Source organism: Scophthalmus maximus, chromosome 1 (assembly GCF_022379125.1).
Source record: "Scophthalmus maximus strain ysfricsl-2021 chromosome 1, ASM2237912v1, whole genome shotgun sequence".
Taxonomy (NCBI): domain Eukaryota; kingdom Metazoa; phylum Chordata; class Actinopteri; order Pleuronectiformes; family Scophthalmidae; genus Scophthalmus; species Scophthalmus maximus.
The window spans coordinates 11,087,514-11,114,470 of NC_061515.1; the positions used below are offsets into that span (position 1 = coordinate 11,087,514).

Here is a 26,957-nt window from a genome sequence, read left to right on the forward strand (position 1 = left end):
AGACCACACACTTTAGGCCATGCGCACTTTGAAAAGTAGGGCAGAAGTTCACTAATTCCAAATGCAAACGGGGAAGAACTGTTACAACAGACACACTGAGTGTGGATCTAAATCTGCAAGACATGATTTTCATCCAACCGTCATCTTTGTGGGAATCATGCGAATTTGAAAATCTAAGTAATAGTTCCATTTATAGGGAAGAGGTAGGTGTCATCCATCAGCACTCAAAGGTCACTAAATACAGACATTTGTTTATATTGTGATTTCCATTGACTGATATTTAGGGTTTCGTAGGAAGACAAATATACGTCATTTATTATTAATAAAATGTGGCTTGAGCATTAATCACAGACAGCTGCTGCCCCTCCTGGAAGCCTGGGGTGCCGCACGGACAGATAGAATATTAAGTCATTAAATCAGTGAACACCCTAAAAAAAAATCTGTTCCTCTAAAATTGGTCCTGAAAAAACACCTCAGAGCTGCAGTGGGTGATTTACTGGTCCAGCTGTCTGCGATTTGTCGGTACGTTTTAACCGCTTTCCTCTAGTGTCCCCATCCTGTTCACACTATTGTCTCCGTTTCAGACCAACCCGAGCTGGTGAGGTCAGGGCAACATTGTAAAGGATTTCCTCTGGCTCTTAATGATTTCCTGGGTATTCATGGGGGCAACAATGCTCTCAGATTTGGTTACTTACCTGGCACACAGTAGAGAAACTGCCTTCTAGTTATTAACTGAGACCTTATTAGATCATGATGAACTCAAATGGGATTGCAAAAGAAAAAAAAAGAACAAGCACCTGCAGATTGTAGATTTGGTCTACTTATTATTATCCTTGACTTGTATATATTCTGCTTACGTATAGGAGTTTGTTGCATGAATACATAATAAAGCAACCCCCATTTAATATATTGTGAGAACACAAGATTCTAGATGAGCAAATTCAAGAGCTTGTTGAATACTTTTTCAATCAATTTATTGGTCCAAAAACATAACATATAGATACAAGAATAGTAGTTTCCAATTCTCAAGTAGTTAGTTTTTTTTACCGTCAATGGCACATACAATATGCATATTCATTTCCACGAGATCTCACACAACTAAAGAAGCAGACCAAATTGAGTCACTCTAATTATATTAAATGCAATAGTCCGTGCTTGACAAATGTAGACGTTTCAGTATCTGGTCAACAAAAGTATTTCCTATAAATGTGTGCTCACAGTAAATCTACGTATGGCCCACACATTATATAATCATATCAGTCCTCAACCTGGAGACAGTGCATATTAACTAGAATTAGTTTAAACTAATAAGAATTTTTTTTTTTTGAATTTCTTTCTTGATAATGACACTGAGTAGAACATCTTGACATTAACATCTTTCAGCGACCTTTTACACTCATCTTTATACTTAATAAAATAAAATCAGTTTTCTCCCTCCCCCCCGTGTTTTATTACTATAAAAACAGATGAGGCATGTTGTCCTGCCCAGTCTGATATGGTGGGCACAGCTCAGCTGTTGCCTTCAGTCCAGTTGTTAACGTCAGAAGGCCCCAATCTCCGTGCCCCAAGGCCTGTACGGCTTTGACAGGGTGGAGGAGGGGCTCACAGTGCCGAGGGCAGCCGGGGAGACAAGAGGGAAAGTACCGAAGGAGAGGGGGAAGGCCGAGAGCGAGGAGAGAGATGAGAGGAGCGGTGTCGAAAGCTTGGATGTTGGCACAGGCAAACTGAAGGGCAGCGAGCTGTTGGGAGATACCCTGAGGCACTCTGTGGGGGGCATGACACTGAGTCTGGATGTCCCAGATGCCTCAATGGAGGATGAGGAAGATGAAGAAGAAGGGGAGGAGGAGGAGGAGGAGGAGGGTGGGCTACTGTTGCTCCTGGATGCAGGTGTCCTGCCCTGGGGGTGTTGTAGGAGGAGGGAGTGGGAGAAATGGGCAGGGGCTGATCCGTAGGCAGAGCCCCAGGCCAAGTGTTCCAGTCCAGTGTGCACCTCCCGCTGAGAGGCACAGTTGCTGAGGTGGGACACCAAGCGTACACGGAGGGGGTCTGTGCCGTCCCGACCCTCGATGATGCTCAGGTAGCGAGCTGCCTCTGCCAGACACTCCCTGAAGCCCAGGCTGCGGTAATCCTTAGCAAGAGCATGAGCTTCAAAGTAACCTGTCCGGGAAGAAAGCAGAGTCAGGATTAGGAACATGTACTAATGATTTAAAGCAGATTTTTGTTATTAGGAATTAGGTACAATTCATGTTTTTTCATGCACTTACCTTTGCCACCAGATGCATGAAGCATTTTCAAATGGTCAACTGTCATTTGCAATATTTCTGCTTTCTCCAGTTTGGCTGATCCCTGTGATAAAACAGAAAATAAATAATTCTAATGAAATCGATGGGGCATTTACATTTTCCACATGACAATCTAGTTCTATATGGACAAGTCAAACGACAAGAATGAAAATATATAACCAACTTACCTGTTTCTCAAAGGCACTCGGCACCAATCTCCTCAGCTCTGAAAGGCTGTTATTGATTCGGTCACGTCTTCGTTTCTCAATAATCTGTTTAAAAAAAGATTTCAAAAAAACTAAAAAACTAATTTAGGTCACAGGTAGAAAAAAGAAGCACTGGCATCTATCAGTGCTATCAGAGTTGGCAACAGAGATAATGAGTTCACTCACCCCTCTGCGCCTTTTCCTGGCTTGAACTTGTGTGGTTGTGGAGGGTGACATCGAGCTGTGAGAATCAATGTGTCTGTAAGGAAAGTAATGGTTTTTTTTTACTGAAAATAAATATGGACTTCTTCGATAACAAACACACATGCACACGAAATATGGCAAAAAGTTGAAAAGTTGCATTTGATTAGGCAAAAAACAAACAATTCTATAATTATTGATTATATATATCTTTATATCTATATATAGATATATATCTTTATATCTATATATAGATATATAGATATATATATCTATATATAGATATATATGATTATAGCATCTTTTTATAGCATTTTTTTTTTTTTTTAAGTCAATGTGGCCTCCTACCCATTTTCGTCGCCACTCTCTTTCTCCACCTCGACACTGTCGTCCAGGTCGCTGTCCGATGAACTGTAGTTGTGGCTCCGCTTCATGTTGCCCCCCGGTCGAAGACGTCGTCGGGAGGGAGCTCCGGTGATGCACTGACAGCAGAGGCTCCGTACCACGGTCTGACCGTCAGATCTGCCTCTGCTGTGATTATTCGCACACTGCCAAAGAGGGGGGCGTGGTCACCGGAGGGATGTGGGCGGCGCCTGAGACGACTCGAGCCTGTTAAAATCGAGCTGACATTTGAGTGACATGTGCTTTGAAAAATAACTTTTTTTTTTCTTTTAATCAATGAACAAGCCCAAGGTCTCATAGACGGCTCTAATGAAGACGTTGAGAATCACATCTGAAAATGATATGAGTCGATATCCAATTCGTCCTTTTTAACAGGATGCGTTTAAAAATTTATATTCATACTATGTCTTGTAAAAAAGAAAAAAAAGAAAAAACAGAGGCCGGCCCCTTTTTCCCTGTGACAGCTCAGGCTGTCTGGTCGACTCCTGGCCTCGGGTCCATGGTTCCCCTGCTGAGACCCCGGTCCGCAGGCAACAGGCCCCATTATGGCAGGAGCACTCTTCTTCTCTGGTGTTGTGGAGGACACACGGCCTATTAGCAGAGTGTGTTGTTTATTGTCTGGTGTCAGCTGTGTGGTTCCACAACAGCACTGATCGGCCTGGAGGCCCAACATTAGTCAGTCAGTGTTGCCAGGCTCTCCTAGGAGACAGCCCCCCACCCTCCGTCCTCCACCCTCCACCCCGCCGCCAACTGACTGGCACAGCAAGACCTTCCCAGGGACTCATTCATCCACGGTGAGCCCTCATCGTGCTGTGCAGTGGGAAAGGGGGGCAGAAATGCTTGTAGAAGCTTGAAGCTACACGCACCATAGATAAATGTTTTCTCATGAGCTACGTGAAAAGAACAAACAAACGCACCGTACGCAGGCATGAGCAGCAAAACATAAACGTCTCACTCCGGATGAGAAGCGAGGGTGGTCTGCAGAAGGTGTGATAATTTTGACCCCACTAATGCGCTCGGGTCAAAGGGGCAAACTATATAAAACACGGGAGCGTTCAATGTTTATGTTCCACTGTGTAACTGATCCCCTCTGCCTGTTTTTCCAATATATGCCAGGGAGAACACACAGATTCAGATACGTCTGCCTACAGTGTGTGTACATGTGTACTGTATTTATTCGTTCATGTAATTCAAGGAACATGTTTTAATAAGTTGTGATCTCAAAAGTTTTTTGGTGATATCATGTTTGAATAGGCTAAATGATTAGATTTTAGTCATAGCCTTCATTCATTGTATTAACAAACCATCATACAATGTTTGAAAGTCAAATATTTAGATCTAATATTTACGATTTATGTTTTTTAATTGGATATAAAATGTCCATCCATTTTATTTACTCAAGTACTGTTCAAGTACTTGAACTTTACATACACTTTTACTATATCATGACTACTTTTTGTTTTTCATACTTAGATAACACATTTATTTTTGCCTTTAACTCATGTAAAAAAATTAAATGCAGGACATTTCCATGTAAAGCCCTTTTTGATATGGTGCCATCAGGTTCTGTGGTAGATGTGTACAGTATGATGCATACAATTCCACTATTACTATTAAAACAGCTGTCAAATGTCAAATGTCAGTTTCTCTGTCAGGGATGCACGGTCTAGGAAGCACTTGAGACTGGGATAATTCCTGCATTGAGTTTAACATGTCTGGTAAGGCCATCAGTGGGAGCGTGACCCCCCCACATGGTATGGTACTTCCATTCCAGTGCCTTGTAGAGGAGCAGCTGTTTCTCTGCTCTGTCCCTCAGGTCAGTTGTTAAGTTAGTGCATTGGGAGCGAGACAAGTATGGGTGAGAGCTTGATTCCAGGGAGCAACTGCAGGCCAACATGCTGTTCCCCGAATGTCAGAGGGGTTTCAGTGGTGACAGATACAATGTGCAAGCGTCACTCATTCTGGTGATGTAGGTGGATGAGTGTGGATGTGCCTGCACACACACACACACACACACATTGACCCCCGCCTCCCCTCTGCTCCCTGTCAGCACGCACTTTCACTAAAAAAATCATACCTTCACCCATTTCATGCATTTCTACACTACCACTCGATCGATTTATAGACCTGAACATGTGCATAATCCAGTGCTGAAAAACGCCCCCAAGACGTGCATACTCCCTGTCTGGACAGGATTTCCCAGGTAGCCATATGTCATCCACTTCACTCCAGAATTTTTAAGTGGTAGCGGGGCAGATGTTGATGCAGATCCCAGCGAGATCCGTGCAAGCCTTGCCCTTGCTCTTTGCTTCAGACTAAACCATACATGGCCTTTCCATGACTCTCTGCTGCAGGGCAGCGTAAGTATATTTGGGATCACTTCAGTATTGTTTATGATACCATTATGGTAATCGGTCTCTGCAGTCCCACGCAGTCTACGGGACAGGCCGGTTCATGTGGTCCCCATTAAGCAGACACCATCCACCCTCCTCACACCTGACTGTCAAGGTCCTTCACATTCCTTTGGCACATTAGAGGTAATTCTCATTTCAAAAACCCTGACTTCTCACCTGTGGCATCACAACATTTTCTCGACCCCGACCTCAGTTGGCTCTTAATCAATTTTGATAAAAATGATGTATTCTATTTGAATGTGTTTGAGTTCATTTGTCTGTGATGGCCCATGTTTCCCTGCATTACCTTTACATTTAATAACCTGAACAGCATGCCAAACTGCCTGTTGACCCTGGGCCTAGCTTGGCACCAATTTGAAGAAACTACTCTCAAACTGGTGCCAGGAAGCTAAGAGGTATAAGCAAGCATTTGTTTGAAACTGGCGTGTGCCCAGCTGCCTCCCTCAATCTTCCCTCAGGTTTCCCTTGGTGACTCTTTGTGTGCAAGAGTGCGGCCAGAGTGTGTGCTGGTGTGTCTGCATGTGTTTATGTGTGTGTGACCGAGAGTGTGCAAGTGTGTTTAGGAGGTGCTGTTTCCCACAGCCCCGATCTAATTCCGTGGTAACTCAATCTCCGTGTGAGCGTTTCCCGGCGAGTGTTCTCCCACCCGTCGACAGTCTCTCTCTGGCTGGCTGAGTGGCTGAGTGTGTCTGACAGAGGCCGGCTCAGTCCCATTGGGCCCCCACCCCTCCCCGCCTCCGTCCTACCCACCCTCCCATCAGGATTGATTTACTATGTCAACCGTTGGGGCTGTCGGCAGGAGCGACGCTCGCAGCCGTGCCTGCATCCTGTGTGCACACCATCCTGACATCTTATACCTGTCATTCAACAACTGCTACAGTGATGTTTGCGTTTGTGTGTGTGTGTGTGTGTGTGTGTGTATGTGTGTGTGTGTGTGTGTGTGTGTGTGTGTGTGTGTGTGTGTTGAGGAGGGTGTGGGGAGGAGATGGAGGCGTCCGGGGACAGTTGTGTCTATGAGATCATGGCTTGTCCATGTTTTATTCAGAAAAAGGTCTGAACTTTGCTACATATATACATGAGCTGTGTCGTATTAAGTTAGAAAATGCCACCCATGCTGATCCTGAAGTGCTTGTCTGACTGAGGGAAATGTCTCCCACACAGCTCCCATACAACAATGTTATCCTATGGGCCACAGCTTCCTGCCTGTCCCCTCTGGTTCCAGTCAGCACCCAGGCGCTATATTGGGCAGGGACCAGACCAGGCCTGAGACCCATTCCCACTGTTTGACACTAATACACCCACCGTCTCATTCTTTACTTTCCTGCCTTTGTTGGCGCGTATTCTTCTTGTGCTTTTTTGGATAGGTATAGCCAGGGAGGATATGTTCACTTCCTTGTTTCTTTGTTTAGCAGGAGGTATTTTTTTTAAAGTTTCTTTTAAAAAGTTTTTTATTTTATTTCTTTTTTTGCTGAGGATCGCACAGGTCGTAATACTGACACCAGAATTCCAGCAGTGCTGCCAATTACGGGGCTTAGTCAATTATAGGGCATGAACGGCATTTCAAAAATATTCAAACAATACTTGAACTCTGATATAGGCAATTTTATGTGTTGACTTAAAACAAAACAAAAATTACGTGCATGACCTGAACTACACCTAAACAAATAAAACATATTTCACCCCGTTTTCCATAATGGTGCACACTCCTGCACAATGGTCCCTAACGATTATATTGTTCATGAGGTTTACGACAATGCTGCCCCATTACCAGTTAACTTGCAAGTCCACAATAGAGGGAAGGCAGATCATAAGACTGGTTCCCAAATAAGCGCAACAGGAGACAGCACGTGATGTTGACACAAAGAAAGGAGGACCACAGACCACGCTACTATTAAGACCACACATTGTATTTCCACAGGAAAAACATTGTTTGCATATCAATGGCGTGTGTGTGTGCGTGTGTGTGTGTGTGTGTGTGTGTGTGCGTGAGAGGTAAGATGGCGGGAGGTTTGGGGCAGTAATTGAAATGTATCTCATGGCTTACATAATGCAAAGGGGAACCGTATGAATTATCAGTCATGCTAAGCTTTAGAAAACGTCTTTCTGCAGTGTGTGTGCGCGCGCGCGTTTGAGAGTGTGTGTATAATTGTGTGTCTGTCAATATCTACACAGACATTATTGGTCACTGCCGGAGAAAATCTGTGTTTTATAAAGCATGTCTGTCTCTGCGAATCAACGATCCTGTTGTGATAACAGGGTTTTATGTGGGTTGTTGTTTTTATTTGCATAATGAAATTTGCAATCAAAGCTGATTTGACATTATGAAACCTACTATTTTTAGACAGGAGAGAGAGAGAGACAGAGAGAAAAAGAGCCAATTCATGGTGTGTCACAAGTTTATTTAAAAAAAAAAAGCTGTCTTTTTTTGTGAGTCGGCTCCTTTCCCAGTGGATACTCTGTGCCAGCTGTCTGTTCTGCAGTAAAGAACTGCTTTCCCAAGCTCCGACCTGTGGGAAAATCTGTTGTGGCCAGTAATTGATTCCGCCCTGCCAGCCCCATTACTCTCCACTGCAGTCAAACTGCCAGTGATCTGCAGAAAGCCTGTTAGCACAGCCCCTTCTCTCTCTCTCTCCCTCTCTCTCGTCCCCTCACTCACACAAACATGCATCAGAATCCCACCAAGTCCTATTGTTGGTTCCATCATTACTTCTATCTGCCTCTGTTCACGTCTCATGACTATTCGGACTGCGACCTTTATTGTCATCTGTTGTCTTTAGGTAGTTTTCATTCGAATATTTGAAATGCAGATAATAATAATAAGTAGGTTCTCTATCAATCTCTCATATTCCTTTTTTTTGGACAAAAACAGTGTGATTGAATAACTTAAAACTTTACTGCCATAAAGCGGTACATTTAACTTTTTACACGCATCAACAGCTATCTACTGTAGTCCACTCTTGTCCTTTTGATTTAAAGGGGATTTGACTTGACGGGAAAGGTTAGAGAGCACTTGCTAGCTCACCAGTGAGATGCCATATCTATTAATGATCCTTGTCATCTTTGAAGTGGATGAATGTTTTGGTTATTTTGACTGCCGGGCGGCACAGCTACACCCCGCCACCACCACCACCTCTTGAACCCCCTCCCTCTAAAGGTTTGTCATGAAATATTAAGTGCAGTCATCTGCTGAGATGGTTGAGTCGCTTGTCACAGCCTAACACGTACCACATGTCTAAATGAAGGTAAGTGCCTCCCCCTTCCAATTAATCTTCAATTAGGGGTTCTGCTCTGTGCCTTCGCATCTGTGATTTCCAGTCTCAGCTCAGCAGGTGGCGGGGACTGGTGTGTGTGTGTGTGTGTGTGTGTGTGTGTGTGTGTGTGTGTGTGTGTGTGTGTGTGTGTGTGTGTTCTGGGTTGTTTGAGGATTATCAGACTCTGGAGACAGGACGGGGATAAAAGGATGTTTTCTGACACACGTTCTCATGACGACTTGGCATGCTGCTCTGTGACCGTCAGTCCTTGCTACACTGATTACATGGCAACACTCAGCCTACATAAAGCTTTAGCAGAGAGGGACACATGATAGTGACTTATGCAAAATAATCGTTCCATGTGAGCTGCGGAGAGACGCAGGAGGTGATTTATCCGGGACTTTCATGACTCTGTCAGGCTTTATATAACTACCAGCTGAGGGGTGCACTTTCCCATGTTGTAAGGGGTCAGGAGGCCACCCTCTAAGCACTGTGACAGTTGTGTTTCGCACTAGAATTCTGGCCCACTGTTGGGGGATCTAAGCGAGCATGAAAGAGGAGCAGAGAACTGTACAGTATGCATCACTTTAGCTCCTGGCGAACCCTCCGCCCACTGCACTCTGCACCCCATGGGCAGCTCTCCCTGCACCTCTCCCTGTACTGAGAGAACAAGCAGTGTCTCTGTGAGAGGCACCCCGTCCCCCCACCACCGACACCTCCCTCTCCAGCCCCACTGTCGGTGTGCTGCAAACCAGAAGCCTGAGGCGCAGGGAGCGTGTGGGATGAAGGGATGAGAGAGAAGATCAAAGCAGGAGGCATGAAAAAGCTCAAAGCACACAAGCAAGAGGCACCTCTCTGACCTCCGCCTCACACACACGCACGCGCGCACACACACACACACACACACACACGCACACGTGCACACACGCACACACACACACACACACACACACACACACACACACACACACACACACAGAGCAGCCATGTAAAAAGGCAAAGAGGAAAGGGCACGTTGCTCAGGTCGTGTGAGCCTCTCAGCAGATGGTCGGGACCTGCTGGGAACCAGAACTGAAGTGATGCCTCCTGTTGGTGCCAACGGCCTGGTGCGCGCCCACTTTTGTTCTTATTTGTCGAACGTTAACACACAATTTTCCTCCTCATGCTTTTTCAAGTGCAACAGGCTTCTAATCAAGTGCAACAGGCTTCTTGATTTTTGGTTTTCTCTTTTTTTTTTTACCAATTTTTTTTTAAAGATAGGTTCTGATTCCGAGGGCGTTAAAATTTGATACGATGAGAAAGACGGCATGTGCAACATTTCAACGAAAGAAAAATGTTTCAAAAGGAAGCAGGAGGTTATCTTAAAATCATAACATCGTTTGTGGGATTTGGTTCAAACTTAAACAGATTACGAATGTGTCTTGACTACAGCACATGAAAGACACTCCTGAAAGGAACACGGAAATTATCCCCTACGTCGGGCAAAGGCTTACTCAGAATAGAAAAGAAAGTTCAGGCAGTTCAGGAGACAAAACAATAAAACATTCTCAAACAAGATGGAAAAACCATCATCTGGAAACAGGTGCAAATTCAAATGTGTTGTTCCCTTTTTAAAATGATTTATCATAGTTGAATTAAGCCCTTATCCCTTTGCTCGATTCTCACTGGGTTAAATCATTGACCGCAGAGGGTTGTGTCAAAGTTCCCTGTCAACATGCGCTGACCCCAGTTTTACCTGCTGACATTTGAAGCTGACATTGAGGTTTGTAATGAGCCCAGTCAGACTTGTGAGCTACCTTGGCCCTGAGGATCCTCTCTCCATTATTCATGAGTCCTCAGGTTGGACCCTGGGAACAAGCTGAGCGAGGCCCTGTGTCAATACGAAACACTGGCCGCCACAATGAGCTCTGCCTCCGACTACACTGTTGACAGACACCAACACAAAGGAGCTGAAAGGGGTCCCCCTCCGTTCTCACACACACCGAAGAATGAGTCAGTGTGCTGCTGGTCAGAGCTGTGTTTGTACAGTATATACAGCTTTTGTCCACGGCCACTGTTCTCCCATCAATGGGGGCTGAAGTGTTGATGAAAACCGGGAGGAAAGGACTTCTCTGTGGCTGCCAGCGAGAGTTCATGTTCATTAGACGGGCTCGGCGGCGGCTGGAAGGCACCTGTATGTACACAGAGAAAACCCCGGGTGACAGAACAAGACGTAATCGGCTTATTGGATTGGTAAACAACATTCCATGATATATCACAGCTCGGCCTCTTTGACCATCCACGCCATCGCCGACTGTCATTGAACTTAATGAATAATTAATGCTTTTTGCACTGTGAAATCAGACACTGTGGCCATGTGACAGTCACATTAGGATCTTACTATATGGCTTATTCACTGATTCCAGTTTGTCTGGTCTTTCTTAAGGACAGTTAGTTTTGTGTTTCTCTTTAAAGGTTAGAAGCATTAGGACTAAACTACGATGGCATGCAGGACCTGGTGTCATAGAGACTCATGGGATTTCATCATAAGATAAAAATGGGCCCCCAGGGGACATTTCACTGCACACATACACACTGTCAACAGCCCTGTGATTTGTGATAACCAAAAGAGCTTGCTGTTTCTATTTGAACAACTTTTGGCTTAAGATTGAATAGAAATGTCACCATCATCTCTAACCCAAGTGCTTTTTTATTTCAGTTTTCAATCTGAGAAATGAATCACAGGCTGCCATGAGGTTCATGTTCAGTGAACATACATAATTGATCTACCGCATAATGCACAGTTTACAAAAGCACAACAACCTAACTCTTTACTGGAAACGTTTGACTTGTAGCAGATTTACACTTTTTTGCTATCAAACCTCACTACTTCCTTTTGTTTCTAGGCTTTCATAGTTGAACAACCATTTTATGTCTTAAAGACTTTTAGCCTCTAGATGTGGAAACTGTTGTACGGTGGGAGCCGGTGCGAGGAGGACGTGACGTCTCAATCCCCTTTGTCACAGAGCACTCATCTGATCTGAATCTGATTTGCTCCGAGCATCTCCAATCATTTATGTTGGACTCTTTTCTACTTTCCCACCCATGGCACATTCGTCTGCAGCACTGATTAGCTCTTATAGCTCTTAAATCATCTGAAAAGAAAACACAACTGGAATATTTATGAAGTAAGAATTTTTTAGGATGGTTCTCTTTATTTCATTGTTTGAGGAACAAAACTGAATTTCAATCTGCATTTTTTCTTTTACAGAGAATATTTAGATAAATACATAAATCAATGACATCTCATCTATTTGTGAAATCTATACTTGTTGACCCTGTGCACACAACACATTCTCTTATTATATAAAAAACCTGAACTGGATTAGAATAACCCATTGAACAACAGAACGAGAAGATAAACTTGATAAATTTTTCATAAATGTTTTGTATGTCCGGTTTTGTTTTACTTTGAATGCAACATTAAGTAACTTGCCTTTTGGCATATTTAGTATTTTGGGTTGATAATGTTTTGAAAGGCCAGTTACAAAGTCTCTTGTAATGTATTACTTTAACCACTGGGAGGCAGTACATGGCATTGGGACACAAATCCACTGGAATCTGATTGTTTTCTCCCACATTTGTGAAAGGCCTTAACTGCTACTCCAGTAAAAAATAATAATAAGAGGAAATAAATGATAACAATAATTATTTCGCCCATAATTTGTATTGCAACTGTTCAAGTGAATCTAAAATATTATGTAAAGAGACAAGAAAATTTAAACATAACTTCCGGGGGAAAGTCTGCAACTTTTGTTCTCAACAGTTATCAGCAGCTAAGAAATGTTACATCCATCTGCTTTCCACAGGCGCCATCTACTGGTTAAAACCAGTACTAAGTCAAAGCAGAGGTGGTGTTTGGCAGCAGAGGGTATCGCAGCAACACACACTGATTTTCAATAAAACTTTCTGATGCAGTTTCGGGGAAATAAACTACATTTGACTGTAACATTAAATCTGTGTTTGATTTATTTTGTAAACTCTTAATGGGTGAAGTTTGCATTTAAAATTCTTTCCGTTATGTAAATGGCTTTTTGATAAAATCACAGTAAATAATGAAACATACCTGTTATAATTCCCCACAGACAAAGGTGATGGCCTCAGATTTCTGTTTAATTTGCGATCAACAGTCCAAAATACCAAGATTCAGTTTCCCATCATGTGTGACACAGAGAAAGAAACAAATCCAATCCCCTTATTTGAGAAGCTGGAATCGGCAAACATTTGACAATTTTTGTTTAATAAAAATCAAATAAAACGATCAAGTGATTCTCAAATGAAACTTGTTTTTTTTTTTGTGTCGCTCACACACTTCCACACACAGAATCACATCAGGTCATATTGTTGCCACACGCTACTCGATCACCTCCCTAACCCCATGCTGAGGTCAGCAGACCTGAGCTCAACGTCCCTCCCATCAAAACACGCCACGCTAATTCTTCCGAGACGGACTCGCCCCCCAATCAGTCCGTTTCCGTGGCAACGGCAGCGCCCGCTCTTGATTGGTGGCCCCGGATCAAGCGCGTGCTCGACCGGGCTTTAAATGCGAAGTGTGCTCCGAGTGTCGGTCTCTCCGCGCTCCACACGCCTCGCGTTTGTGCCGCAGACTTGAGCTTTAACTTCACCGTCATGGTCGAGCAGTTTGTTGGAACCTGGACTCTGTCTGCCAGCGAGAACTTCGATGACTACATGAAGGCGATTGGTGAGATTATTTAATTGTAGAGATAGTTATTATATTGCTGGGACTAATGATACAAAATGATCCTCAAATGAGCCTGGCTGTTTCAGGTGTGGGCTTCGCCACCCGGCAAATGGGCAACGTGGTGAAGCCCAACCTGGTGATCAGCCTGGATGACGCTGGGGTTATTTCGATGAAGTCCGAGAGCACGTTCAAGAACACCGAGATCAAGTTCAAGATCAACGAAGAGTTCGACGAGAACACCGCGGACGGACGACAGACCAAGGTGGGTCATCACAAAACCCCGTCGGCTTCATTATTCTTTTTCTTTAAAGAAATCTAACTTGCGATGGCAATCCGTGTGATTTCAGACCACCATCACTTTTGAGAATGGCAAACTTGTGCAGAAACAGACGTGGGATGGAAAGGCCACAACACTGGAACGAGAGATCCAAGATGGCAAACTGACCGCTGTGAGTGATCTCGAATCAACCCAGCAAGTGATATAAGGCCTTTTCATAAATCTCCCCCTTATGAAACGTAAGATTTCTAACATTTGGTGAACACTTGTCTCCACAGAAATGTATCATGGATGATGTTGTTGCAGTAAGGACCTATGAGAAGGCTTAATTAGCTGCTCCTGGACCCCTGTTCCACGAACAAATGCACTGGGATGACAAACATGATGCCAATAAAGTCTGAACTGTAGTTCTTCAGTCTGAAATACTTGTGCATGAATAAGTGGGTTTTTTTGTTGTTTCGGATGCACACAAGTGTGTGGGCTTGAAATGTCTATTGTTAAATGGTGAATGGACCACTTCAGTCCTTGTAGACCCGTTTTGACTTTTCATGGTATGGCAGCAGTATACACGAATTCCAGATAATTATTATTTTGCACTTTTATTCCCCCCTTGACTTAAAAACGAATGTGTTGCATGGGACGGTGATGGTTCAGAATACCTGAAACTTTAGAGTGGCACATTTGGCTATTGCCAAAACTGCCCTCAATCAGATATGATGAGGGCTTTAGAAATGGACTAGAGTATCTCCTTTTTTGTAAAGGTCCCAATGCCTCATTAGTGTTTCCTGGACGTGGCAAAATGGATTTGGAAAATGGCCAAATGCCAATTTTAAAACCACTAACATTTGAATGAGGTTTATAATACATTTGTCTAACATCTTGTAAGAATCCCCCCTGACCAGTTCAAAGTCATGCTTCTAATCCAAGTAGATGTGGGGGGTGTACAAAGGCCTTTTGTTCAAACAAAGAAAAGCAACCTGTTCTAGCAGCCCTCCTAATGACAACGACGAGGTGGGAAGGCCAAATCCCTGCTTGGGGTTAGAGCGGTGACCTCATTTGTGCCAGGCCCCTTGACTTGGATGCACAGAGTTCACGCAAGTGCACATAATTTGTTTTAATTAGGGTCCTTCGGGGGAATGTAGGTTTAGGCCCAAATCCTCAAAAGATTTCCAGGGTTTAGAGAATGATTGTGACCCTGGGTGGTGCTCAGACAACAATGAATACTGACTAATGAAAAGCTAATTCTTTGTCTTGGATGCCACATTATATAAGATCATTGCACATGCAGGCATTTTGTATTCTATGTTCTGGGGAACAAGGATTAAGCTTTGCTTTAGCAAGCTGGCCTTTGAAATGGGTTTACCTTCTTTTAAACATGAGTTTACCATGATTGTGAGCTTATTCCTTCTTTAGAAATGGTTCTAGTTATCACTTGGTTATTTTGTTGAAAGCACCTAGTGCAAAAATAGTCTGAATAATTTATTTATTTTTGCTGTAAAGCTTAATACAGCAGAAATGTGGCGTGTATATAAAAATTAACAGGTTGCCTGAAATGTTCTCAAGACGTGTGGCCAGCAGACGTCACTCTGAAGCTACACACCAGCAATAAATAGAATTGTTGTTTTTAATCCTGGCAGCAATTATTGTTTAATCATTGACTAATCAATGATGTCCTAATTAAAAACAATATTAAACGTTTTGTTACATTACTTGCTCATTTGAATAATTATATAATGTGAACTTGGACCCTAAATGTCAAATATCACTGCAGCCTTTATCGCACAGAAACTCCCCCTTGTGGCTGTTTGCACTAATAGCAGGGACTGAATGGACTGTACCATTGGATCCCGATAAGGCGGGGGTTAACATTTTGTCGTGTAATGGACGCACGTTTTGTGAGAGTTTATCTGTCCTAAGCAACAGACTATTAAATTATTTATGAGTCAGATTGCCTCCCAAGCAATAATGTTTAGCGACCACAATGCTAATTTTTACAGTTACCTTGTCTTCGTCCAGATGCAACGGTCCCGAGTGACGTTGCGCGTGACGCTGTGCCATCATCAAACATGGCCGACCAAAAAAACACAAACATGGAAGTCGACGAGGAAAAGAACAAACCCGCTGCCCACAAAGTTAAGCCACTCGCGGACGAGCTTGGTAAGAGAACGGGCAACCGCGACGATGTCGACGGCAAGCAGGGCGCCGGCGAGAGCCGCGCCACGGCGGAGTACTGCGAGAAGCTGCAGGCGTGGATGTGGCAGTACTACACTGGGTACGTGAACTGGCAGAGCTGGCTGGCGGCGTCGGCCATGTCCTACCCTCCCCACCTGCAGCCCGGCGGCGGGACGGCGACGTCCCCCCCCCTCGATTTCCTCTCGCAGCACTGGTACAACAGCCCGTTCGGTCCTCCGCTGTCGCCTTACTCGCCTGCCGTGGGCTCCCCGAGCAGCCGGGGAGGTGAAGCTGCAGGCGGCGCTGCGGTGCCCGGTCAGCCGCCGCCGCAGCCGCCGCCGCCGCCGCAGGAGAACGGACACGCACAGAGACCAGGTACAACTCAGGGACTGACAGACTAACAACGCTCCTCCGACAGCAGCACGGACACCCCTGTCTGCATTTGTCCTGGTGTTATGGATTGGGCTACTTTTTAAAGATATGAACACATAGATATGGAATAGAGAGTCGTTAGATCTTTGTGGCAACAGTCCGAGTAACCATGGCAATACGTCCATGCTCAAGGCGAGGTCCTGATGTGGAGGAACTGGCACTTGACCTCATTGCAAGCAGGGCTATAGATGTAACTATTCAGATACACTGTTTGTACATTTTATTTTGCTCTAAATACTTATTCAAAGCCCCCTGCACACAGCCAGGGATATCATTATTAAAAAATTGAATAGTTTGCCTCATTGCATATTCCTACATAGTGTTACCACAGTTTGAGTCTCAACCAGTGTAGATTGTCAGCACTCCCCAGACGTAGATAACGGACATGATGACCTCAGTGCGAAAGGTAGTTACAGCCTTCCCCCTTTAAACAACCGGGGGGATGAGCTGGAACACTTCATCACCCAAAGACTGAATGAGAGCAAATCTGCGCAGCCTGGTTCCAAAGTCCTTTTTGGGAAGCTGTCCAAAAGAGTCGGGGCAGTAACGGCAGCATATCTGGTTTGAAAAGACACGGTTTCCATGCGTCCACACATACTTTTGGATTTATTGTTCACTGTGCTCGTGAACAATATAGCCTCCACTGGAGCTGTGGTTCAGGAGGTAGAGTCGGTCGTCCACCAACGCGCAAGTCGGTGGTTCGATCCCAGCTTCCCCCAGTCCGCATGCCAACGTGTCCTTGGGCAAGACTCTTAACGAAAAAATGTTCTTCCGGCAGCGTATGAATGTGATAGATAAAATAGTGTGGTACATAAGCAGCGCTGTATGAATGTGTGTGTGAGTGCGTGAATGTGACTTGTGCTGTGAAGCCCTTTGAGTCCATTTACTTATTTAACTTAAACTTTGGTGTTTTTTTTGCTTTTCACCAGGTCGAGAGTATGGAATTCCTTCACCTCTTCAAAGACTCCTGGCTGAGATGGTGGACTTCTTCATTTTGTTTTTCATCAAAGCAACTATAATCATTAGTATGATGCACCTGAGTGGAATCAAGTAAGTCTATTTAGTTCATGTTGGTAGGAGAGGTGGTAAATCCACACCCGTGCTTTTCAGAAAACATAAACTGAATTATCATTTGAGACACTGTCTGGATCAATATCATACATTTACAGTATTTTTTTTTTGTTCTTTTCTTTTCAGGGATGTGTCCAAGTTCGCAATGCATTTCATCGTGGAAGAAATAGATGAGGACACTTCAATGGAGGAGCTACAGAAAATGATGCTTGTTGCACTTGTTTACCGCATATTAGTGTGTTTCTATGAGGTGAGTGCTCATAAAAAAACATTTTTTCTAAAACATGTGAGACAAAACATTGGTGTCAAACTTAACATATCAAATATTCGTATGTACATGTTTGAAAAGTAGTAAAGTGTTGTTGTGTGACAGCTCCTTCGCCTTTCTCTCTTCAGATAGTGTGTATCTGGGGAGCAGGAGGAGCAACTCCAGGGAAGTTTCTCATTGGACTCAGAGTCGTGACATGTGACTCGTCGGTTCTGGTTCAGCCTAACCGGGTGCTTGTGGTACCGGCAACGAATGTCTCTCTGTCTGCGTGAGTGGTTCATTTGAAAGGTTGTCTTTCAGCAGTTTAATAACTAATGAAACCCGTCACAGCCTTACAGCTTGAATTGTAACCGCCGTCTCTTGTCTGCTTCTACAGATCAACCGTCCGAGCCTTGAACAAGAACTTTTCAATTGCCTTCTTTTTCCCGGCCTTCATCACACTTCTGTTCTTTCAGCACAACCGGACTGTGTATGATATGGTGGCTGGTACAATTGTTGTCAAGCGCTCCAGGGCCAGATGACGCTGAAGAGCCCACAAGAGAGTGCCACGGTAACGCTGAGCAGGCAGTGTGTAATGGTTTTTTGAAAAAAACGCCAGCAGAACTCCTCAGACACGGCCCCTTTCAAGGAGTTGTCTGAACGTGCGTCGGCATTAAGATGTTGGCAGAGAGATTGATACACATCAATATGAACTGTTTTAGTTCCCTACGACTTGGGTTCGGTTTGTCTCTGACATTAACTGTATTTGTGCTTGTTTGCCTCATGCCACTTTCAGAATTCAGTTCTTGTGCCAAATCTACAGCTGATTTCAGACATGCACTGAAGTCTGGACATTTTCTGGAACTTTTCTTGCCAGTCCCCTAGTTCAATTTCCAGGAAAAGGTCTGAGTGAGCCCATGTGAGAATACAGCAGGAAAATCTCAGCAAAATCTCTCAGCGAGCGAGCGGGTGTAAGGTCCCGTCTTCTCCATGCGCCGCCCCTTGTCTGAATGTTCCAGGAAATCTCCCTGCCGTTGTTTACGTGTGACCCTGACAATCTCCTGCCGAGTTCTTTATACAGTACGTGAACGGCAAACTCCAGTATAATGTCCGGACGCGTGTCTGAAAACAGCTTACGTCTCGACTGAAGACAAGAAAATAACGGTACCTTTTCATTAACACAAGATTTGCCTCTTTTTTAAATCTCATCTCATGATGAGATTTAATTTTTTTTTTTTTAAATACTCTTCCAAACTAAGGTTGAATGTCTTGTCTCACACAGTATTTAAGTTTAATTATTCATGCATACACGAGATTGTCCCTGCAGTATATCTTTGTATATAAGATTTGTATGCTCAGACTTTGAGTTGTTGACCTCTGTCACTGTAAGAGTGATGCATCAAGCTCAGCTTTTCAGCTGCTGTAACTCTCTGGTTTAAAGGCAAATTTAAATTTATTGAAGGGAAATATGAACCTCAGCACGACTGCTCTCGACAGCATGTGTGTGACTGAAAAGTTAATGTATTATAAATTTTCTATGCGACACAACACTTTTCTTTTTTTTTCTTTTGCATTCAACAAGATTAAACGAAACCACCACTAATAAACCGTGTGCTTGAGATGTCTGTTTTTTAAGCTGTTTGTCGGCATTTTGATAATTCGTATAATGTTTTGAAACTATTTCGGAGGCCACGGTGTGTTTTTGTTAACTGAAACTGTGACATTAATGTTTGTGTCATGAGTCCATAAAGTACCATCAAAAAGTTTTCAGACTCCTTCACCTTTTGCACACTATTTTGTTGAAATGTTGTCCTCCTCACTACAATCTGTAATCCATAATGATTATTTTATTTTCCGGCAATTGATTAAAAACCCCAAACTGATGTCATATTTAGAAAAGTGCTGAAAAGGTGAACCATCACCCCAGTGGCAGGTTGCACTCTGGAGCAGGTTTTCTTTTAATGTTACCTCTTAATTCAGCCATTTTCTCTGCTGTGAGAAGCTTAAAATTTTAAATTAATTGATTTTTTAGAAAGCAGAGAGATCACATTCTTCTTCGTTATGAGAGTTTGGCTCCACCTAGTGTTTACTAGTCAGTGTTATGGACATTTTCACGCTGATGCTGATGTAATGAGGAGGATCAGCCCACTGCACTGTTATGTTCCTCCTTTATCGTCGCAGGAACTCTACCACGTCATCTTTCCCTGACAAAAGTAATTCTTTTTATGAATTTAAGAACAGCCCAAACTGTAATTTTTTACTTGTTTTTGCGACGTTTCTCTGGTTTTTCTGGCAGGTGAGGGCTCTCGTGCTTACAGGGACTGTGGAGGCTCCAGTTGTTGGCACGTGTTGATGTGGTGATGTGTGTTAGGCCCACTAAGTGGCAGCTTCAGATGACAGCCACAGATGGTACTCGCAGATTACACAGTGACCTCCCCCCACATGCTGCTGCCATGCACCATGCCATTACTGTAGGCAACTGAATAATATAACCCGTAGTTGTGAAGAGCTTTTCTGAGGACAGACACCACCCACTATCATTACTGTACTATATACTGGTGAGTGTGTTTGTAGTTGGGCCATGTTTGTAATCTATTTCTGTATCAATATACTTTGGCTCGTATCCAAAGAGAATGTGGAGGAGGAAGATAAGATGAAATAAGATCTACATATGTTGATCCTCCGAAAGGGAAATTCAAATTTGACACAGCAGCACAGAAGTGTAACAGCACATGGTGAAAATGTGATAAGAAATAAAATAAGAGTAAAAAACAGAATCTAAAGTAAATAAGATTAAATGGGTATACTATATAATAAAAAAAACGATATACAATAGCATGCATTCTAGCTGTTGTGCAATAAAAAGTTGTGCAGTAAACTGCATTGTGCAGTTGAGATTTGGAAAGATTAGTAAAAAAGAGAACAGTCAATACTATAATTTATGACAGACTTGTCTTATCCCTACTTTCTGTAACACTAAACCTCCGGGCCCTGATGTTGTTAACATATACCAATCAGTTATTCATAAAGCACCAATGATTTATTTAAATCAAATAAAAAATCGTCCCTTTTGCTATAAATATTAATGTGGAACTAATGATGGCAGTCATAGAATTGATCCCGGCTTAGCTAATGACTGTGAAAAAAAAAGAAAAGGAAAGATAAATATTACTCTAGACTTATGATGACATGATCAGTCCGTCCCATTTTCTATGTCTGTTGTCTGATGCCATACTTGACAGATTCCCGATCCTTGCTGACACACGGCGTGCCATACGGTGCTGAGTTGGTGAAGTGTCCAGCCTATTTCCTGACACCCTCTCTGGCTCTTTTAACTACAGGCAGCGTGGAGAGCTCACAGCTTTCTCTGACAGTCCGTGTCTGAACCAGAGCCACGTACAGTTCAGAGGAGAGGAGGTAAACAGTCTGGGCTCAACTGGACCCCCCCCCCCAAAAAATGATCTGTAATTGACAAAATGTTTATCCTTTAAGTCAGTGGAGATTCAAACAGCTGATGGCGGCGTGCTCTTCACACAGCACAGCAGGCTCCAGGTGTCTTGAAGTTGTGCAAAGGTGGCGTGAAGTGAAAGGCTGCTCACTGTCGTCGTCGTTGTCTCCCCCCGTGTGCCTGTGCCTGTAGGAATTCCTCTCAAGTGGAGTCAGTAATTACAGGCCGGCTAGGTCCTGCCTGAGTGGAGAGGGCTGTTGATGAAGAGGAGACGAACGCCTGATCTAACACTAGAGATGCCATGGGGCATCATGAGGGTAACACACACACACACACACACACACACACACACACATATTTGTACACATTTGCACCCACTCTTTGTATTTTTGTCATTCTTTTGAGGACCTCTTGGGGTCACAATGCCATTACATATGTGCACAGTATCAGTCGATCTGAACACAGTGTTTCATGCTGAAGTTCTGAAGAAAAAGCTGTGCAGCCTTGTTTTAGTTTTAGTTTTTGTTGTTGTAGTTTATTTTAAGTGAATTATGAAGTCCTACCCCTCAGTGCTTTTTAATACATCTCCAAAAGCCAATTCAACTGGACGTGGGCATCATAAATCAGCACTGTGTGATTTGGATTTACTGCCTCTTACAATGGCGCTAAATTATGAATGAACTCATTTCTAGGATAGTGAATAAATAAGAGTGAGTATGACTTGAATAAACCTATTTTCCAGAATAGTACATTGCCTGTACTCAAGTTCATTTCCCTGTTATAAAAATAGATGTGAATATGAGGCGAGTACAAACTCACTCAAGGCTTTCCTTTTTCACATGACATTACATTAGGTCTCTGGGTGTTTGTGTTTTTGAATACAGTTCTGCTTACGGCAGCCAGAAGCTTGAGTTGTCAAGACAACCACGGAGGTAGCTTTGGTTACTGCAGAGAAATACAGCCTTTCTTTCTTGGATTACGTTGGTTTAGAGAAACACAATGTCTGATGTACAGATGCTGCACATACAGAGTGTACAGGATGTTTGGTGAGGAACAAGTGGCCCAACATATGTTTGCCCCCTGGCATCATCTGGAATGCTACTTTCAGTTTTATGACTTAGTCACTGCAGTCCCACTCGTATGCGGAGAGACTGTCGAGGTTTGACTTCATCAACCGATTTTGACTAGAAATGTGTTTGAGTGCATTTTCTTGGCATCATTTGCTACTATCTACAAAACGATCACCAGAACACATTCAAGACCTTTTCAGATGAGAGAAAGACAAAGAGAAAAGAGAAGCACAATCAGTCCCAAAACTTTGCATGATAATAGTCATGAGACCTTTTCATCCTCAGTGTCAATCACTAAGTATTTGATTACAGTTGAGTTAAATGCAGATTTGACGCTTTGACATTATGTCAAATGAATGGGATTTTTTAGGAAATATTGTATTTGTATATATTGCACAGGCATTATTTAGATTGACTGAACAATGCAGTGCAGTTTCTAATGGTTTTAAATTTAATGACACTTGGATTCATAATTAATTAAAAAAAACATACAATTAATGACTTACACAACAGTTTTTCTCAACTTCTCTTTGTGATGTCTGCATGCCATTATATTATGATTTCATAAGATGATGTAGTTCGAAGAATGGGTTGGAAATAAAGCATGGAGCTGGGGCAAAACTAAGATATATATATACCAACATATTCTCCATAGGTAATAGCCACAGTCAAGGATTGGTTTACCTTCATAATTAATATAATGAGATTTTTTTTTTGATTACAATATCCACATCTAACCTGTAGCTGAAGTGTCACAGAGTCCATTATACTGCCCTCTGCTGTGTGAATCTGGTATTGACCCTACATGAGGCAGGAGGAGCGAGGTCAGTGAGGTCATTCCAGTTATGGTCGGGTTCCTTGTTCCACTTACAGCTGAAGAAAAGGGACGTGTCCATATTGAGAACTTGTAACTTTTATTCCATAATGACAGATATGTGATTACATGTAACGGATCACATTGCTCTGGGAGTTCCTCATCATTTTGCATGGCCTTTCATGCCTGATAAATCTCTGTTAAACGTCTTTGGAAACTATGATTAAAAACCAACAGCAACTTCACTTCCTGGCTGCACACTGTGCTCAGTTTTCTTTCAACACGGTTTGGTGTCTTTCATGATTCATTTGGTTCATGTGTTTGAACAGATTCTACCCAGTTCCATCAGTGCCTGATTCCTCCTCCACAAAAATCACTCCCACCCAATCCTTCAGTTGCCTATACTATGTTCTGGAGATGTGCGTAAGCAGTGGCTTGCTATTTTCGGCTGAATGAGAAAAAGTCTTGGCACTTGGAACAGGGATGAAATCTGTTCTGGTGAATTTGGCTTTCACCAAGTATCTACAACAAAACAGAGATAAAGAATTCACTTTAATGGCATGCTGCAGTAAAACCACAACCATGTGATTGAGCTGCGTGGTTGTAGAATAATCATTTTTCTGTCTGACATGCCTAAGGAATTTGTTATCCTGAGAAATATAAATACAAAAAATAACTTGTGTGTTTTGGCCTGTAGAATTTGTATGTGGGAAAGAATAATAGTAATAATAATAGTAATTTCAATTTAACAGGTTGATTGAACAGTTTTTGATCTACTCCCCAAGCATCAAGCAGCCACTGCCTCAATTGTGAATCATAGTGCACTCAACCTTTTTTGTAGAAAAATGTTAAGGCCCTGAATTGACATAACATTTTCAGATTTTAATCCAAGGACTCTGTTCAAGGTCACTTTGAAACTGCTGGTTGCACTCAACAATGAGATTCGACAACAATCTCTTTTGAGAATTTAAGCCTCAGCTGCAAAATATTTGCTGATGAAAAATGGTGGAACAGAGAAGATAATATACACACACACATAATATTCAGTGAAGTGCATGAACCCAGAGAGGTGAGGTCAGTGTCACCTGCCTGGTGGATTTGCTGTCCCTTTGCTCTTTTCATTAACTGCTGAATTCACTGGCTTTCAATAGGCTCTTTCAGCGTGTCATGCTACACCACCATTGAGCTACAGCCACGTTGCCACCCATCTTTCTTAATGGGGACTGGAGACTGTGGAGCTGCCTTGTTGCCATGGCAGCATGCACTTTCACATTCTCCCCACATAGCGTGGGGTGTGCATGTCGTTCCCTCCAAACTGGAGCGCGCCACCGCGCAGACAGGTCTGCTCTCCGACAGGACTGCTCTCCGACAGGACCGAGCCAGGGTTATTTGCCACCCGCTCTGATACCAGATTCCCTCTTAATCCCACCACCCACACTCCGCTTTCCGTTCTCTGGAGTACTAATGCATAGTGTTTCCCCAATGGCCGCTCCCACACACTGAAATTTGCTCAAACACAAACTTAAAAACATGTATTCTTAAAGCTTTGTTGGGGCATCTGTGGCTCAGGAGGCAGAGTTGGCTGCCTACCTATCACGCTGAGATGGCAGCTCAACACCCACCTCCACCTGTCAAAGTGTCCTCGGAGCAGACACTGAAATCCCCAAATTGCTGCCAATGGTCAGGTAGCTTGATGCCATCGGTATGCGTGTATGTAAATTAGAGTCAGATTGGAAAGTGTCTTAGGTGAAAAATCCCACTAATTTGTTGGTTTGTTGTTTATAATTTTTGCAGTTTACAGCTGAGATGATACCATTGACACATGCAGAGTCATATTCAAAGGTTTGGACACACTTTGTTGATCTTTTAAGTGATAGTTATAGTAAATACAACACCCGCAGCAGACAGGCAAATGAGGCTTCAGTTCAAATGCTAAAGAGAAGCTATTTTTGTTTTTGTCAAACACTCGGACATGAATCGACTCGTTAAACCTTAATGGACTCTTTTAGAAATTGTAAGGTCAGAGCTGACATTAGTAATTGTCAGCTGATCACATTTCCAGAGCTGATTGAGTCTCCGACTCTTCAAACCTTGTGGTAAAACTCAACAACCATGAGCTCCTCTACAAGCGACTGACTGCTAATTGATGCCTTCAAAGCTGTGGAAGGCTAAAAAAAGAAATCAAAGCGCCTCCAGCTTGAAATTTGCACTGTTCGAAATGACATTAAGAAGCAGCAGTTAAGATGATCTGTGGAGGTCAAGACAAGATCTAGAAGACCAAGAACACATTGATGAATTAAATCTGTCTGCTGGGCAGACACGCAAACCAACCCCCCCCTCATGACTGCAAAAGGTTTATTTGACATCTGCTGATGCACAAAGAGGGTCTACCTGGAAGAGTCATTGGAAGGAAACCTTATGCCTCTGAAGTCAAAAGTCAACATCTGAAGTCAAACCAACATCTGGATAAGTCAGGGTCGTTTTGAGAACGACCGCAGTGTAGAGATGAAGTTTAAAAAACTCACAGTTTTTTTTGCACATGCCATAGTTAAAGAAATAGTGCATTTCAGCACCCCCCCCCCCCCCCCCCGCTCATTTTAGCATTATAAGTCAATTATTATTGTTGACTTTGGCTACATTAAGTTTTTAACCACATTAAGAGCCTCTCCAGGCCACGCCCCCCCCCCCCCCCCTCTTTAAAAGGGGCAAATGGTTTAGTCCACGCGGGATGAAAACGGTACTTCTTCGACAATCGCGATGATGTCACCGATGCTGAAAGCTTTAGGTGAGTGTAGAAGCATTTATGCAATTACACATAGAGCATGTGGTTAATAGAATTTGACAGAGTGAAAATGTAAATAATCAAAGGGAAAGTGTCCAACAACACTTTGCCAGCAGTGTTTTTCGCAATGGTCTTCGGCGAGCCAATCAATCAATCAATCAATCAATCAATTACTCTGCCTAAATATTTAAGTAATGTTGTTCTTCGCTCCAGAAACAACCATTTACAGTCTATTTTAATGAGTGAATGTTCTGTTGTTAAAATACAACTCCTCTGCTTCTACCACAAAGGTTACTTGCTGCAGTTATTGTCAATAAGCATTGTCAGAATTGAGTATAAAATACTCAATTATGAAAAAGTGACTTCTTTTGCCTGAGTTGATTATCGAATTGCCTTTACAATTACTTAAAATCTTATTTTAAGCAAATTTTCAACAAACAATCAATCAACAAATTCATTAAGTAAGCTATAATTTCAACTTTATAGTAGAGTCATTGTTTCTCAGTGTAGGTATCAGTATTTCTAACTTTGCATTATGCTCTCACTAAAATGAAGACCTGAACTATTTACCTAAGAAATTACACTTCAGTACAAATTTTAAGGTATTTGTACTTAGCGTTAATTATACTACTTTACTTCTACTCCATTTCTTGGGAAACAATGTATTTTCTGCTCTGCTGCAGTTTTTTAACTGCTGTAAATATTTGAGTGATAAACTTATAAAATATGATGCATTATTATATAACAAACGCCACACAGTTGTATACAATTTTGTACCGAATACTGCAACTTTTGATACCTAAGTAGTTACATCTTGATGATAGTATATTGTACTTTTATTCATGCACAAATTTGAATATAGGACTTAAAAAAGAAAAGTATGAGTAGCCTTACATTGTACTATTGCTAATTCAGCAAAGGATGTGAGTACCTCTTACGCAACTCTCATAATACATGTAACTAGCAAGTTTGTAAGGGTCTTTTTAATCTGGTGATCCAGGAAATGTTTGTAAAACTTTGAGATCTGTTGCACACTGGGAAAAGCAAGTTGCATGACAGTTTGCATCATACGTGCTTCTCTGTCCAGTGTGTGTGTGTGTGTGTGTGTGTGTCAGAGTAACATGTCTGGACATGTCTGCCGCAGTAG

At 42.8% G+C, this 26,957-nt stretch overlaps 3 protein-coding genes across 3 annotated transcripts; 2 read left to right on the plus strand and 1 right to left on the minus strand.

Annotated features, from left to right (window-relative positions):
- Window positions 1-957: 957 nt before the first annotated feature.
- On the minus strand, window positions 958-3,291 carry LOC118315844 (hairy/enhancer-of-split related with YRPW motif protein 1). The gene is made up of 5 exons (XM_035643458.2): window positions 3,038-3,291; window positions 2,675-2,747; window positions 2,471-2,554; window positions 2,265-2,346; window positions 958-2,157 (listed from the first exon to the last, which is right to left on the minus strand). The coding sequence occupies exons 1-5, from the start codon at window positions 3,121-3,123 to the stop codon at window positions 1,541-1,543; spliced, it is 942 nt and encodes a 313-aa protein (XP_035499351.2). The 5' UTR covers window positions 3,124-3,291; the 3' UTR covers window positions 958-1,540.
- Window positions 3,292-13,339: 10,048 nt separating this feature from the next.
- On the plus strand, window positions 13,340-14,197 carry fabp4b (fatty acid binding protein 4b). The gene is made up of 4 exons (XM_035635918.2): window positions 13,340-13,497; window positions 13,584-13,759; window positions 13,845-13,946; window positions 14,053-14,197. The coding sequence occupies exons 1-4, from the start codon at window positions 13,425-13,427 to the stop codon at window positions 14,101-14,103; spliced, it is 402 nt and encodes a 133-aa protein (XP_035491811.1). The 5' UTR covers window positions 13,340-13,424; the 3' UTR covers window positions 14,104-14,197.
- Window positions 14,198-15,804: 1,607 nt separating this feature from the next.
- LOC118311794 (protein FAM8A1) lies at window positions 15,805-19,303 on the plus strand. Its single transcript, XM_035635917.2, has 5 exons — window positions 15,805-16,321; window positions 17,308-17,428; window positions 17,576-17,699; window positions 17,846-17,985; window positions 18,094-19,303. The coding sequence occupies exons 1-5, from the start codon at window positions 15,841-15,843 to the stop codon at window positions 18,236-18,238; spliced, it is 1,011 nt and encodes a 336-aa protein (XP_035491810.2). The 5' UTR covers window positions 15,805-15,840; the 3' UTR covers window positions 18,239-19,303.
- Window positions 19,304-26,957: the final 7,654 nt, after the last annotated feature.

Coding starts and splice junctions, on each gene's coding strand:
- LOC118315844 (XM_035643458.2), bottom strand. CDS start 3,123: ATGAAGCGGAGCCACAACTACAGTTCATCGGACAGCGACCTGGACGAC. Junction 2,555..2,674: donor CCAGGAAAAGGCGCAGAGGG/GTGAGTGAACTC, acceptor TTTTTTAAACAG/ATTATTGAGAAACGAAGACG. Junction 2,158..2,264: donor TCATGCATCTGGTGGCAAAG/GTAAGTGCATGA, acceptor CTTCCCGGACAG/GTTACTTTGAAGCTCATGCT.
- fabp4b (XM_035635918.2), top strand. CDS start 13,425: ATGGTCGAGCAGTTTGTTGGAACCTGGACTCTGTCTGCCAGCGAGAAC. Junction 13,498..13,583: donor TGACTACATGAAGGCGATTG/GTGAGATTATTT, acceptor TGGCTGTTTCAG/GTGTGGGCTTCGCCACCCGG. Junction 13,947..14,052: donor AAGATGGCAAACTGACCGCT/GTGAGTGATCTC, acceptor TTGTCTCCACAG/AAATGTATCATGGATGATGT.
- LOC118311794 (XM_035635917.2), top strand. CDS start 15,841: ATGGCCGACCAAAAAAACACAAACATGGAAGTCGACGAGGAAAAGAAC. Junction 16,322..17,307: donor CGGACACGCACAGAGACCAG/GTACAACTCAGG, acceptor GCTTTTCACCAG/GTCGAGAGTATGGAATTCCT. Junction 17,700..17,845: donor TATTAGTGTGTTTCTATGAG/GTGAGTGCTCAT, acceptor TTCTCTCTTCAG/ATAGTGTGTATCTGGGGAGC.